This window comes from Acanthochromis polyacanthus, chromosome 19 (assembly GCF_021347895.1).
Source record: "Acanthochromis polyacanthus isolate Apoly-LR-REF ecotype Palm Island chromosome 19, KAUST_Apoly_ChrSc, whole genome shotgun sequence".
NCBI classification, from domain to species: domain Eukaryota; kingdom Metazoa; phylum Chordata; class Actinopteri; family Pomacentridae; genus Acanthochromis; species Acanthochromis polyacanthus.
The window spans coordinates 29,680,468-29,695,519 of record NC_067131.1 but is presented as its reverse complement, the minus strand read 5'-3'; the positions used below and the strand labels follow the sequence as shown (position 1 = coordinate 29,695,519).

Below are 15,052 nucleotides of genomic sequence, written 5' to 3'. Positions count from 1 at the left end.
ATTTCATCATCTCTTGAACTGCAGTGATAATCTTTCATGTGACATTAGAAACATAAATCACAAGTTTAGTCCTCAACATCTTTACAGAACATTAAATAAAATGATAATATATCAGCTTTTCATGATATCTACATGCCAGGATGTGACATGAACTATCATTCTGATGCTTCCTATGTAGCTTTGGATGCAATTCAATGGAAGTCTAGATCTGTTCATCCTTAGTGTGTTCTTGTTTCTCTGATAGGTTACCAAAGTGCTGAAGGACCTGGACTTGGAGAAGATCATGACAGCTCAGGCCAAGAATCTGAGTGGAGGCCAGAAGAGGAAGCTCTCTGTGGGCATCGCCATCCTCGGAGATCCCAAGGTAGCTCTGAGCATTGATGATAGGCTTATATTTGATTGTTTGTGTGTCAGACTGGAGAGTGTTTAATCTGTAAAACACCAGTCTGTGGCTGCTCTGAGCGACATATTTGTTCCTGTCAGATCCTGTTGTTAGATGAGCCCACGGCCGGCATGGACCCCTGCTCCAGGCACCAGGTCTGGTCTCTGCTGAAGAGCCGCCGAGCCGGCAGAGTGACTGTACTGAGCACACACTACATGGACGAAGCCGACATCCTCGCTGGTACAAACACTCCCTGTTACATAACACACACACACACACACAGAGGCATCAGGCAGCTGCAGTAAATTAAAAATACTTAAAATTAACATTAGTTGCTTAAATATTGGATTGCAAGTCACTGTATTATGTTTGCATTTATTAAAGTGTTTGTCTGAAAGATTCAATCCTTCATCAGAGTTCTAAATCCTGCAGCCACAACTTTGGAATAAGCATCTTTTAAGTTCTAAATATTGCTTTTGCTTCCTTTAGCTTTCCACTTAAAAAGATGTGTTATGTTTTAGTAATTAGGTCGTTTTTAATCTCTCTTTAGTTGTTTTACATCACTCAGTGGCTGTTTTTATGTCTCTTTATGGCAATTTTGTGTCTGTGTTGTCGTCTCCATTTGGTCATTTTGCACCTTTTTGTGGTCATTTTGTGCTTTGTGTGGAGGTTTTATATATTTTCTGTTGTTTAGGACCTTTTTGTGGTCATTTTGTGCTTTGTGTGGAGGTTTAATATATTCTTTTCTGTTGTTTAGGACCTTTTTGTGGTCATTTTGTGCTTTGTGTGGAGGTTATATATATTCTTTTCTGTTGTTTAGGACCTTTTTGTGGTCATTTTGTGCTTTGTGTGGAGGTTATATATATTCTTTTCTGTTGTTTAGGACCTTTTTGTGGTCATTTTGTGCTTTGTGTGGAGGTTTTATATATTCTTTTCTGTTGTTTAGGACCGTTTTGTGGTCATTTTGTGCTTTGTGTGGAGGTTTTATATATTCTTTTCTGTTGTTTAGGACCTTTTTGTGGTCATTTTGTGCTTTGTGTGGAGGTTTAAGATATTCTTTTCTGTTTTGCCTCTGTAGTTGTTTAGGACTTTTTTGTGGTCATTTTGTGTCTTGTTATGCACGTTGTTGCGTCTCTTAGTGGCCATTTTGCACTTTGTTCTGGTCATTTTACATCTTTTAGTTTCTTTGACTCTCTTTATAATAATTTTGTGTCTCTTTGCTACTTTACATCTCTATTTGGTCATTTTGCATCTTGTTGTGCTTGTTTTGTGTCTTTTTAGTTGTTTTGTGTCTGGTTGTTTTATGTCTCATTTTGGTAGTTTTGTGTCTCTTTTTGATCCTTTTGTGTCTTTATTTGGCTATTTTGTGTCTTTTTCTGGCCATTGTCCTTCCCGTTTTATCATTTTGTGTCTGTTTTTAATCGATGTACATAAAAACTTTGCTATTCTTGCTAAATAGTATCTGAGCTGTACTTACACTTTAAAGATGTGTCATTAAATAGCTTCTAGCTGCAGCTGCAGAGTCCCAGATTCTGTGCTTCTCTCTGCTTTTAAATATGATTTACGTAAAGATTAAGAATGCCCTATGGTACTGGACAAAAGCAATATATTTTAAATCACAATAATTTTGGGTAAAGCGCATTAAATACAGCAAAACCTGAACCAAAGTGCTGTACTGTTAAAAATAGACACAGTTCTAAGACATAAATGATCATACAGTGCCTCCAAGTCATAGAAACCTGCTTTAAATTCATACAATGGGATCATCTTTAAGATTTGGGCCTTTTAGTAACTCACTCCAAGCATTACTTAAACGCCTCGTGCATTTTTTATGGCTGTAAAGTAATGTTTGACAGCTATAGAGTAAGTAAGAGATTTAAGATTTGTAATAAACAGACTGTGTGGGGATAAACCTTACACACACAGCCATAAAAGTAGCAGCAACAAGCTTTTTAACCCTTTAAGCTTCAGTGTACCGCCGGCGGTACACCTACTAATTTGCATAGGAATTTCAAGAATGTCCGACGGGTGCAAACGCGATTATACAAACACTATACACCGATGGAAAGCTTAGATTCTCATGAATCCGCCGGTATAAACCACTTTCAGATGCGATTACCACAGCGGGTGAGAAAAACACATTTGTCCGACAAAAACAAATATTCATCCATCCGTTCTCTATACACGGCTTCAACGCACACAGCGCGACTCACATTTCCGGGTTTATTATTACACACAAAAAAAAAGATTCCACAAAAAACGGCCATAATCCAACCTTTTACATCCAGATGACACAAGCCAGTAAACTATTTTGTCCAAAACATGTCCTGAAGTCGTATAAAATCCCCGAATCGGTCGTTTTCAAGGAAATGCACCTCCCGATGCACGTCCAATATTCCCTGTATTTTTCGTAATTTTTTTTATTTAAAAATAGAATATTAGCGATTTTTTGTACTGAAAACGGCTGGAAATGACTGAAGCTTAAAGGGTTAACCTATAAAGACTGACGATTTAACTCTGAAATCTGTTTTGTGTTTGTGTGTTTTGCTCCAGATCGCAAAGCTGTGATCTCCCAAGGACAGCTCAAATGTGTCGGCTCGTCTCTGTATCTAAAGACCAAGTGTGGTGTCGGATACCATCTCAGGCGAGTGACAAATGATTTAAAAAAAAAAGCTCATTAAATGTATAGATTTAGCTACAAGTTCAGCTAAATATGCGTCCTAAGAGTCGGTGGATTAACCAGATGTGTCTTCGTTCAACTAATTTTAGATGTTTTTTGTTTTTCCTCCTTTGCAGAATGTCTATCAACGAGGGGTGTGAAGCTGAAAAGATCACGTCTTTGGTGAAGCACCACGTTCCCAGAGCAAAGCTGGCCCGACAGCACGAAGCAGAGCTGACTTACACTCTGCCTTTTGAGAGCATGGACACGTTTCCAGGTCATTATCCAGACAAATGCAGTCAGCGCCATAAATATTTGGACACAATTTTCAACATTTCAGCTCTGTACACCACCACAATGGATTTGAAAAGAAACAATCAAGATGTGCTTGAAGTGCAGACTTCAGCTTTAATTTGAGGCTATTTACATCCACATCAGGTGGAGGCCGAGGCTGAAGTGGATGCTGTCCACATTTTTGTAACACAAATGACTGTAACATAAATACTTAATGTGATAGCGATCAGAATGGAATTCAGAAATCTTTTCTTGTGAATGGTTTAATTTTCAGCTACCGTTGTGGTCTGCAAAAGTTCATTTATATAATTTCCTCTTAGCGCTACGTCCGTCAGAACAAAAGACCCACCCAGATAGATGCTAGAAAAACAGATTTCAAGTTGTGACTCAGCTTTGAGCAGTGATTAATTTATCTTTTATAGGCTTGTTCTCCGAGCTCGACGGTCAGCCCAACCTGGGTATAGTCAACTATGGCGTTTCCATGACAACGCTAGAAGATGTCTTCCTTCGTTTGGAGGCCGAGGCTGAAGTGGATCAAGCTGGTGAGAGTTTTTCCCAAAGCGGAGATTGTAAGCGTTTGATTTGCTAAACGACGAAGTGCCCTTTCACTGAGCAAAGCTGCGATGTTTCCAGACTACAGCGTGTTTAATCGGGAGCAGGCGGAGGACGAGTGCGACAACGCCTCCATCGACGACACAGACCAGCGGCTGCTCACGTTCTCGGACGGCAAGTCGGACGTGGTGTCGGGTCACGCTCTGTGGCGGCAGCAGTTCAGCACCGTGGCGTGGCTGCACATGCTCAACATGCGCCGGGAGAGGAAGGCCTTCGTTTACACGTGAGCACACAAAAACAGAACACTGGAAAACTAGATGCCAATTTAGACCTGTCATTCAGGACTCGCGCACCAATTTGCTATTTTCTTGGAGTTATTGTTGGCTTGCATGACTGGCTCGGGAGGTAGCAACATGACTGGAGTATTTTGTGGGGCCATTTTAAAGAGATTTTATCCGAACTCAAAGGGAAAATGATAAAAACTCAGAATAAAAATATCAAATAAAATCATCTGTGAATTTGTTAAATATCAATTTATCGAACTACTGTTGAGCAAGTACAACACAAGGAGTCCCCCATTCCTTAACTTATTTATTTTATTTAATATTTATACACACTACAGGCCAAAAATTTGGAAACAAGATCAGATTTGTACAAAAAAAAGGTCATTGTTTTATAAGTGAACTTAGCCACAAAATAAGCATGATTATTATATAAAGAATCACTCATCAAAATAGATTTTTGCTGTAATTGAGGTATTTGTATCTGTGCTCTTGTTTCTTTACTCAGCTGTTTCTTTCCAGTGATTTCTGTGGTATTTATAGAGATATGGACACAGTGGAGATTTATTGGGATTTTTGTCTGCAAACTCGGAAAAGCCAAAGAGCTAAAGTGAATAATGCTAACTGTGATTATTATTTATTTTTTTTTTTTTACTTTTGCACTGAAGTTGTGACTCTTGCAAATCCTGTCAACCCTAAAACTAAGCCCTTCTTTTCTTTTGTTAAGATTTATTCAGCAAACTGGTCACTTCAATGTATAGCTCAAGGTGAACTGAGGAAAAGTGGTGCACATCAGTTAATCTCCAACATCCTAAATCCATAGAATTCATACTGGTTTTTAAGAAAGGCATTGTGAACAGACACTTTGACCTGTAATGTGTTCTTTATAATTTATGGACCCAAACACACCACTGTGAAGCTAATAGGATGTACTGGACTAAAGAAGAAGATGACAACTAATGGATTTAGGTTTCACTATCTCAGCTTAATAGATCTTTTTGTTCATGAAAAACTTGGAAATAACAAAAAAAGTGCATAGATTTCTGTAGAATTAGGCTACTTAGACGTACTGCCTTTACTGAACGTGGATCAGTCCTGCTTACTGTCAACCAAAGGCCTGTTCTGAGCTGGAAAAACCCTGAAAGAAGGAAGCAAATACTGGACAACCCAGTTTTACGTTTTCTAAGACGATACGTTAAAAACCACGAATATTAGGGTGTGAGGGAACTCTGCAGGCTGACACAGAGGGAAACAGTTTAATGAATGCATTTTAAAGCCCTCTCAGATGCCACTGACCAACCATGAGCGGCTGATTGTTGGTCAGACTTTCTGAAACAAACCAGAGCAGGCAGGTACACTATCAGACATTTATCAGCGTGTCGAATTTCCATCCAAAGACTTCTTTGCATGTAATCATGCAAACTGAAACCAAATGCTGAGAATTCTTGCAAAGATGCAAATTAATCTTCATTTCCATATTCTAGCGTTATGCAAATAGTAGGAGGTGAACCATCAGGAAGACCTGCTGGTGGCACCATCATAGACACTGCAGTTCTAATGTGGTGTTTCTGCTGATTTGGCTGCCACTATTTCCTTTTTTTTTTCTCCTTCCATGTCTTCTTGTTAGTGCTGACCTTAATTTAATAGCTACATCTATGGGCCTTTGTTAATCCAGACCCTACACCTACCTTTTTCTACACATTCATGTGAAGGTTATACCACATTAAACGCCACCCCAAAACAGCTCATATAGAGAGAAAGTGGGTTATACAACTCTAAAAGCAAATCTGATTGATGCTGATTTTCTGACAACGTGCAACAGCGTGTTGTTTTTCTCATGGAAGACATAATCATTTAAATTTGATGCATCTACTTGTAGGTTAATTAGTAAAAGTCTTCCAACTCAGCCAGGCATCAACAACCTAATTGTTGTTGTGTTTATTGTCAGATGCATTATAGTCTAGAAAAGAGTTCACGTGGTCTTTTGATTGTAAAGTTACTGATGCAAAAACCAAGCAGCTTATCAGAGTTAAAACCAAGCAGTTGTTTGCAATAAAAAGAAATTCCACCAAAGAAGCTTGGAAGAGCCGAAGAGAGGAAAGTTGGCCTTGAAGGTGGTCGCTGTCTTTAAGAAATGTTCAGTTTCCGTTGCATTTTGGCACAATTTGCTTTTCCACATCTGTCAAGTGTAAAAAACATTATTCCAGTATTTCAAAAGTTTTTGATTTTTCACTGTTTACATGTATAAGTTTTTTTTAGACACCAACTGAAAATTCTCAGAAACAGCCACAGTGCTTTTCCAACTTCTTACATCGTCGTATACAAAGTGCTTCTATGTGCATATTTAGTAAACTTTAACCTAGTTTTTCTTATATTTAATTTGTTAGTTTGAACGTTTTAATCAAGTCTCCATGTAGGAGTTGGAGGTAGCAGATCAAATATTTAATTACGTTCAGGTTTGAACTGCAGCATCTCTGGTTTGACTTCTGAATTGGAAATCTTAGTTGGACGATATATCCCTCTTTCATTTCCTGTGAGGTGCATCTGCACGTGTGTGTGGTTAAAAACCTTCATCCAGTGTTTCCTAACTCCTCCTGCAGTCTGGCCTTGTTCCTGGTGTTCGTCGCTGCCGTCCTCGTCCTGTCTCTGGCCACAGGAAACATCCAGATTCACTCCTCAGACCGCCAGTTTTCACCCATTTACCTCCTCAGAAGGCACCAGGCGCCCCGCAGATACGCCACCAGCCTCCTGGTGCAGAACTCTTCAGGTGAGATCAAGTTACAATTTGCATCCTGATGTTTTGCTGACACTTGTCCTCTGAATGCGACTTTGGTTCTTCTGTCTGTCAGAAAGTGCTGCGTGCTGTAAATATTGTGATATAACACCAACTGCTGTTAAATTACAAAGTAAAACATAGATAGGTTCGTCCCGTTGGTGTAATTCTAACTTCTGTCTTTGAGGATGGTGGCGTGAATATTTTTCCAGCTCTAAGTGCAGTTTTCCTTCCACATACATTAGCTGTGTTTCTTTCTCTTTGTCTCCAGGTTCTGATATTTCTGACTTCATCCACAACCTGGAATTGCAGGATATCAGAGTGGAAATGATGAAACACAGCGACTATATGTCCGCAGCTCCCCACAGCGCTGCCATCAACGTAACCGGATCCAGCAAGGTCACTTTTAGCACTGCGCAGATTGAATTTAGTCTTTGCACCAGATATTTGATGAAACCTGAGCGTCTAAACTTAATATAGAGGCAGAGATGAATTGTTGAATCCTCTGAGAGCTTTTTATTTAGTTGGAGATGACTTTGTTTTGTTTGCCAACAGGGTTTCAGGTACAGCGTCGCTTTTAACAGCACCACAGTTCACTCCTTACCGATGGCGGTGAACATACTGAGCAACGCTCTTCTGCGAGGTTTAAATGGTTCTGGACACATCCGAACATGGACCAAACCTTTTGATTATGTGAGTATCTGACAGAGAAATTACATGTGAAGTTTCCCAGCTGCCATTTAAAGACATTAAACTGTTCCACTGTGACATCCCTCAGCAAATCCCAGACGCTACTTCCTACGCTCTGGTGTACATCGAGGCGATCATACTGGGAATGCTGGCTGCTGGAATGCCTGCGTATTTTGCAATGGACCACACTCGAGACCGAGAGGTAACCGCCACCACCAGAGGTTATAATTGCCTGTGATAATTTGATCTCTTCAGCAAACACAAAGACATAAAATATTAAAATATTACACTTTGGCACATCTCTACATACTACTTTAATCAAAAGATAATAGATTTGAAGTATTCCAATCAAGGATGTTTAATTGGAAGTAATTATAACAGCAATAATATGAATAATCCAATTTAAATGTGTAAGATTGTAGTGATATTAGGGCTGCACAGTTAATAAGATAACTTTAATCATATAATAGTCATCATTTGGTTCTAGCCTCAGAGATTCCTGACATTAGAGCACCTAATTTCACTCCTTTTCAAACAAATGTTTAGTCACACAGCTGTCTGAGTGGAGACTAAGCAAGCATCCGTAGACTGCATGTGAGGCATTCAGGGCACGTCTGTAAATTATAGCGCCTTCCAATAAGCAAGTGTTCAGCAAGTGAGGTGTTCTGTGTACAGTGTTATTTATATTTTGCCTCCAGGATACTTGATAAATATTTTAGGTCTTAAATTGATGCTAATTTGTATATTAGCAGGAATTCAGCACATCATGGAAGTGAAAGCAGAGCTCTGTTTATTTATGGAATGGTGCAGTAAAAATATTCTGTCTCCAAAATAACTGAGTAATCGGGATCTCAATATTGATCATGATAATCATGATTATCATTTCAGCCATAATCGTGCAGAGAAGCATTTATACACACAGTTTTAACCAAGAAAGTGTTAGCTTAGCATAGGTTTGTCAATGATTCAAGCGTTTTTTTATTGGAAATCTTGTGAGTAAATGAATTAAGTAAATTTAAAATATGTGTGACTGGAGTGACGTTGCTGCAAAAGAACCCAGATAAGGGAAAATAATTGTACATTTTGTGAACTGTCTTCATTGTTTTTCCACTAAATTTACAAATTAGACATTTTGTTCAGTGGTTACTGGACACTTTGCTTTAAAGTAGAGGTTGTTAGTGTGGACGTTTGCATTTATTTCACGGTTTAAATATGGAGAAGCAGCAGAAAAAATGAAGGCTCACGTGAAACGAAGGTGTCCAGGTCGAGTTAAATCCTTTGTCATGGTTAGGTTCCATCCACACTAATGTGTTTTTGTCTTAATTCCTGCTATGTTTTCACCTATTCCTCACACTATTCCAGCGCTTTAGGACCCTTAAAGCGGAGAGTTTTGGAAAACACCGCTGAGATGTTTTGGTTGTGTTTTAGATTTTGGAAAGAGAAAATCTGGAAACTATGAAGCAGACTGGCATGTTTTTTTCTGATTTGGTCTAAGCTGTCACTACACGTCGTTCCCTGATTCGTCACACTTTAATGAGTTTTCTGTAACAAAACAAAACCAGCAGACTTGACTTCCAGCGGTTGATCCGACGTGGCTAATGAATTACAGCTGTGCAGTTAACATGAACAACATGTCTTATTTTTCACAACTGCTGTTCTTCCTCCTGTTCCATCTTCCTCTAAAACACATGGAAACTGTGAGATTTTCTTTCTTTTCTACCAGTCCAGTGTTTAATGGGTGTCAAAACAAAAATACTAATTAATTTTAATCAAAAAACTCATGAACTAGCACTAGCTTTGCAGCACATCTCATCCCTTTTCTGTTCAAAACTCTGACAAAAAAATCTGTCAGAAGCAGCATTTTTCTGTCAGTTTAATATCAGTGATCATTTCACTTGCATGCATCCTGAAATTGATGAACTTACTTTGCTAATCAAAATGCAATAAGAACAGATAACACTCATATCTTAGGCGGAGCAAGACAGACATCAAAACGTATGTGAATGTTAGCATAATCTCACTTTATACAACAAAAAAATGCAAATTATTCTCCATCGTAAAAGTTATGAGGTAGTGACAACTCTACAACGGGTCACATCCAGTTTCTGTTGGGAACACTGAGTAAAAATATCCACTTAAAGCAGCATTTTTTCTGCTCGCTGAACCCAAAATTAAAAGTAAAAATGGGGTGAATCTGTTCTTATGGTTTTATTGTCTGTATTTTTAACGATTGATGTTCTTCCTGTTCTATCTTCCTCTAAAACACACAAACTGTGATATTTTCTTTCTTTTCTACCTCTGACATCTCCCATTACTGCTTCATTTTTTCAATACTCCTGATAAGGCGTGGATGTTAAATGCGTATGTTTTGTCCTGCTCAGATCAAGTGTCGCTCCACCCTTCGTATCTCCGGTCTGGTACCGTCGGCCTACTGGTGTGGCCAGGCGGCGGTGGACATCCCCTTCTACTACCTCATCCTGTCCTGTATGACCATCATCCTCTTCTCCTTCCACACTGGAAACCTGCTCACCTCCAGCAACCTCACCGCTGTGGTCCGTACGCCTGATCTTTACACTTTATCACTCCATTTTACAGTAAAATGGATCGCTAATCTTGACTTTTTCCCCCTCCTGTTTTAGGTCCTCTGCACCGTGGGCTTCGGTCCAGCCATGATCCTCTTCACGTACGTGTTTTCTTTTGGCTTCGCTCGAGTCCAGAGCAACAGGGATTTCTTCTCTGTCATCTCCATGATGGTGAGACACGATGATTTGTTTATAGAGTTCTGAAAAGACAAGAGCTTCAGCTTCTTCTGCTTTTGAATGCTGGTTGCTGTTGCTGCTTCATGACTGGCTCTCGCTTCAGGTGTGTGTGGTGTCGGCCTCCGTGGTTCAGCTGTCCTTCATGAACGACAGCCCCGGGCTGACGAGGAACCTGCACAACATCCTGTGTTTCTTCAACCCTCTGTATCCTCTCATGGGCTGCCTCAACTGCATCACCAAGGTGGGAGCTCCAAACAACATGATGGCACTTTGAAAATAGTTTATCTTTAAACCTGCATTTATCTGCTTTTTTTAGATCTTAAAACTATATCAGACATGTCATGTGATGTGGAAAAGTTGCTGAGCCTATTTTAGCTCATTGTCTTGATTTTTCCATTCGCACATAAGTTGCCTTCAAATGAAATTTATTGGGAGTTGTATACAGGAAGTACTTGGCGTTCAGGTTGTAATAATGTCTGTAACTCAAACATTTAGCAACTTAATGAGCATGGAACGTAGTATAGGAAATGGCATAAATATAAGAAAAGGAGATCATTGGGAATATCAATATTTTTCTTCAGATATTATGAATTTTGGAAGAAAAACTCAACTACAGAGTGTCCCTAAAGTCTTTACGAACACACATCGGCAAAAATGCATATTTTCAATGAATTAAATTTTTAACAACATTTTATTAAAGATATTTTTTTAGTATATTGAATTTAATATATATTTGATAATTAATCAAATATGTATTTAATATAATAGCCTTATTTAACCTGTGGAGGCAAAAAATTATAGTTATTGAGATTTCATATGTGTGTAGATTTTAATGACACCCTGTATACGACAAAAATTCTGATGTATTAACTTACCATCCCCTCAAAATCTAACACACGTGGCTTCTGCAATTTCTGAAAACATCTGCAAACATGTCACAACTCATGAAGTCCAGACTTTCAGAGGTCATGAATGCTTTTCTCGTGACCAAGATGAACACAACCCCACTGGAAGGCAGCGCTGGGCTGTAAGCAAACAAGCTCTGATACGTGGCTTCACGGTGCCAAACAGAAGATGATCAGTGGAACATTTTGCAGCTAAAGAGGCTCATATGTTCTCAGACGTTGGTTATGACCTATCCACTGAAACTTTTCTGTCATTAATAAAGGTGGAAATACAGAATCTGCACTGAGTTTTGCAGAAACGGTGAAGTGCTTGAGACAAAAGACTTTTTTTTTTTTTTTTCTCCATTTCTAGGCGACCTTCCTTCCTTCTCTGTATGAGGAGAACTTCTTGTGGAAGAACCTTCTCATTTCAGTTGTAGCTGTATGTATCTCTCTTAAATAAATTTTGGCAAAATATGAATAAAGGGATGACAGAAGTGTGTTTTAACAGTAATGAGTGTGTGTTTCTGTGCTCAGCCGTATCTCCAGTGCATCATTCTGCTTTTCCTGCTTCGCTGGCTGGAGATCCATTACGGAGGGAGGACGATGAAAAACGATCAGTTCTGCAGGTGATGATCGGATGTCGGATCATTACTCTGATTACAGGAAGCATCAGGACATTTATATCTTAAACACTGAGGTTTAGCGCTTTGTATTTCCAAATTCTGCATTTGGATTAAAAACCAGGTTGATCTGAGCAGGATGTTTGTCGTATTTACAGTTTGTCTGCATGTGAAAAAAGCCAAAGTTTCTGTCTGTGTAACATAAATGTAGGTCCTAAAATGATTGCAAACTGAGCAAAAAGGTTCATTAAAACAAAAATCTTAGCATATTACCGGCTTAGACGTTTTTTGAAATCTTTGCAGGATCTCGTCTCAGCCGAAGCCCAAAGTGGAGAGAAACCCAGAAGATGGTCTGAATGAGGATGAGGATGTTCAGATGGAGAAGGCCAGAGTGAAGGAGGCCCTCACCTGTCAGTCCTGTGAAGAGGTGACGAGATATTTTATCTCAGTGCTTTACGTTTAGAGTCTGCATTTGTAGGATTTTCTTCATAGTTTGTCGTTTCTTTGCCCCATAAACACAAGTTGACTTTGGCTCTTCTGTGTCTGTTTAGAAACCAGTCGTGGTCGTGAGCAACCTGAGGAAGCAGTACAAGGGCAGAAGAGAAGGTTTTTCTTTGAGCAAGAGGAACAAAGTGGCCACAAAAAACGTCTCCTTCTGTGTTCGTAAAGGTACGTGTAGTTTCTCTGATGCTTTAAAGACTCAACGACTTCTGACCTAAATTACATTCAGGTCCTCAGAAAGTCTTAAAATAAATTTTCTCCAGAGTTTATTTGATATTTGGGACCCGAAACTAAGTTCTGAGAAATGTTTTGGCTCAATTTTGAGGATTTTATAGATTCCAGACTCAGGTTTTTTGTGTTTTTCCCCTAAAAAAAAAAACTAGCCCTGGAAAATGAAAAATAGTATATCTTTAAAGTAGAGTGGTTCTTGTGAGTGTATATATCTTTATTTTTTCTGCTAAAAATACAATCTTTAATTGTCGTTTCACCACCTTTTGAGGCCTCTAACATGAATAGAATTAGATGTCAGTTAAAGGTACGAGCTGCTTCCATGTCGTCTTCATGTTTGTTTTTTGCTTCACTGAATGTTCCCACACAGGTACTGAAGATGAACGCTGAACAGAGAAACTGATGATGATTAAATACACAACACAATAAATCTTATGTTTATTGAAACATGCGGCATAATAACAAAAGTCCACCTCACTAGAATTTGATGTGACATAGAATTCTGCCAGTTACATTCATAATAGTCTTAACCAGAGTCAAATTTGACTTATTAGAATGTACAGAAGCCTCAGTACGTCAGGAAACTTCATTGTGGGAAAACTCTGACCTGCTGTTTGTTCAGGTGAAGTTCTTGGACTGTTGGGACCCAACGGAGCTGGAAAAAGCACCGTCATGCACATGTTGTCGGGTGACACTGACCCCACTGCAGGCCAGGTACAGCACACATAATATTAATGTATTATAAACGACCGATTCCCATTCAAGAATGTTACTCCTGTAGCTTTATGGGGTTAAATCAATATCATATAGATGCAATATTAGTGATCCTTTCACTTCCATGTGTCTTAAAATTCAAACCTGTGAGAAGTTTGTTGTTCTATGTTTTAATAATCATTATACGATGGAATAAAGGTAGATTACACTGATATGTTTGAAAGAAAGACATCAAAATCTACTAGAATATGAGCATAATGTCACTTTATATTTCAGCCTGGTGTTTAATTATTGTAAAAACAAAAATGCTAATTAATTTAAATCTAAAAAGTAATGAAATGGTGCTAGTATTGCTGCACATCTCATCTGTTTTCTGTTAAGAAGTCTGAGGAAAAAAAAAAGTCTGCCAAAAGCGGTGTTTTCCTGGCAGTTTAACCCAAAACACAGTTTTAACATTAGTGACTATTTTACTTGCATGTAACTTGAAATCAGAATGAACAAATTACCCTCATATTTTAGGTGAATCCATATATACATGAATATGAGCATCATCTCACTTTATATAAGAAAAAAATGAACTTTTTTTTCCATTATCTCCATGAAATGACAGTTCTACGTCCCCTTTCTGTCAGGAGCTCTTAGAAAAATCTCAATCAAAAGCAGCCTTTTCCTGCTGGCTGCACCCAAAATCTGAAGTGAAAATGGGGTAAATCTGTTCTGATCTGTTTTTATCTTGCTCCAGGTGCTGATGGGAGACTACAGTACCGAGTTTCGTCCCGTGGACAGTCCTCTGGAACACGTGGGCTACTGTCCACAGGTGAACCCACTGTGGCCCAGGATCACTCTGCAGGAACATCTGGAGATCTACGCCGCCATCAAAGGCCTGAAAGGACAGGACGTACCAGGAATCATCAAACGGTCGGTGTCCAGATTATTCACAGAAACAGAGTCAGCATCGTGACATCAGAGCCAAGTTTTAAATACGCCGTTGTTGGAGCTGAATGGTCCGTGTAGAAGTTGTTGTTGTTGTTGTTGTTTACAGTGTTGTGAACGCTCTGGAGCTGAAGGATCATTTGAACAAACAAGCCAAGACTCTGTCGGCAGGACTGAAGCGAAAGGTGAGAACGTGTTCACCACTGACAAACCTGAGCAAAGATTTTCTGCTCGACCTGCCTGGATGCTATAAAATCCAGTAGAAGCTCATCTGTATGAACAGTAAAGTAAAGTAAGAGCGACTTTGCTGCAACCTGGATGACTGAAATGACTCAATTTGGACACTTTACAATGTATTCCACTTTGCTGAATCAGAGTTGCACATTTCATCACAAAGAAATTGGAAATTCTTTCACACAACTAATTCTGTATTTGTAGCTGGATTTGTGTATTTTATCACACTGTTATTTCTTTTGCTTACAGCTCTGCTTTGCCTTGAGCATGATCGGGAATCCTCAGATTGTCTTACTGGATGAACCGTCATCGGGGATGGATCCCAAGTCTAAGCAGCGCATGTGGTGAGATTATACAGTATTTAGTGCTCATACACATCCTCAGCTTCATATTTGTGGATTCTCAAGTGTTTAACAAGTGGTTCTGTCATAAATCAGAAGATTGTACTTCTTCTTGTTTGTTTTTTATTTCGCTTTGAGAGGAAGGAAGAAGCCTTAAACTAATGCACTTTAAGTCCACTGAATGTTTGTTTGGATTTGAAACTC

The 15,052-nt window shown here is 39.0% G+C and overlaps 1 protein-coding gene across 1 annotated transcript in view; it reads left to right on the top strand.

Annotated features, from left to right (window-relative positions):
* abca5 (ATP-binding cassette, sub-family A (ABC1), member 5) overlaps nucleotides 1-15,052 on the top strand; it is a 33,883-nt gene that overhangs the window by 12,780 nt on the left and 6,051 nt on the right. The window contains exons 13-33 of the mRNA XM_022207065.2: nucleotides 245-364; nucleotides 484-622; nucleotides 2,936-3,026; nucleotides 3,179-3,318; nucleotides 3,758-3,877; nucleotides 3,969-4,170; nucleotides 6,769-6,935; nucleotides 7,213-7,340; nucleotides 7,497-7,634; nucleotides 7,720-7,833; nucleotides 10,013-10,183; nucleotides 10,271-10,384; nucleotides 10,494-10,631; nucleotides 11,648-11,716; nucleotides 11,812-11,903; nucleotides 12,201-12,324; nucleotides 12,449-12,566; nucleotides 13,249-13,340; nucleotides 14,083-14,258; nucleotides 14,383-14,458; nucleotides 14,757-14,851. Coding sequence (XP_022062757.1) covers nucleotides 245-364; nucleotides 484-622; nucleotides 2,936-3,026; nucleotides 3,179-3,318; nucleotides 3,758-3,877; nucleotides 3,969-4,170; nucleotides 6,769-6,935; nucleotides 7,213-7,340; nucleotides 7,497-7,634; nucleotides 7,720-7,833; nucleotides 10,013-10,183; nucleotides 10,271-10,384; nucleotides 10,494-10,631; nucleotides 11,648-11,716; nucleotides 11,812-11,903; nucleotides 12,201-12,324; nucleotides 12,449-12,566; nucleotides 13,249-13,340; nucleotides 14,083-14,258; nucleotides 14,383-14,458; nucleotides 14,757-14,851 — 2,624 coding nt within the window. The remainder of the gene's footprint in view (nucleotides 1-244; nucleotides 365-483; nucleotides 623-2,935; nucleotides 3,027-3,178; nucleotides 3,319-3,757; nucleotides 3,878-3,968; nucleotides 4,171-6,768; nucleotides 6,936-7,212; nucleotides 7,341-7,496; nucleotides 7,635-7,719; nucleotides 7,834-10,012; nucleotides 10,184-10,270; nucleotides 10,385-10,493; nucleotides 10,632-11,647; nucleotides 11,717-11,811; nucleotides 11,904-12,200; nucleotides 12,325-12,448; nucleotides 12,567-13,248; nucleotides 13,341-14,082; nucleotides 14,259-14,382; nucleotides 14,459-14,756; nucleotides 14,852-15,052) is intronic.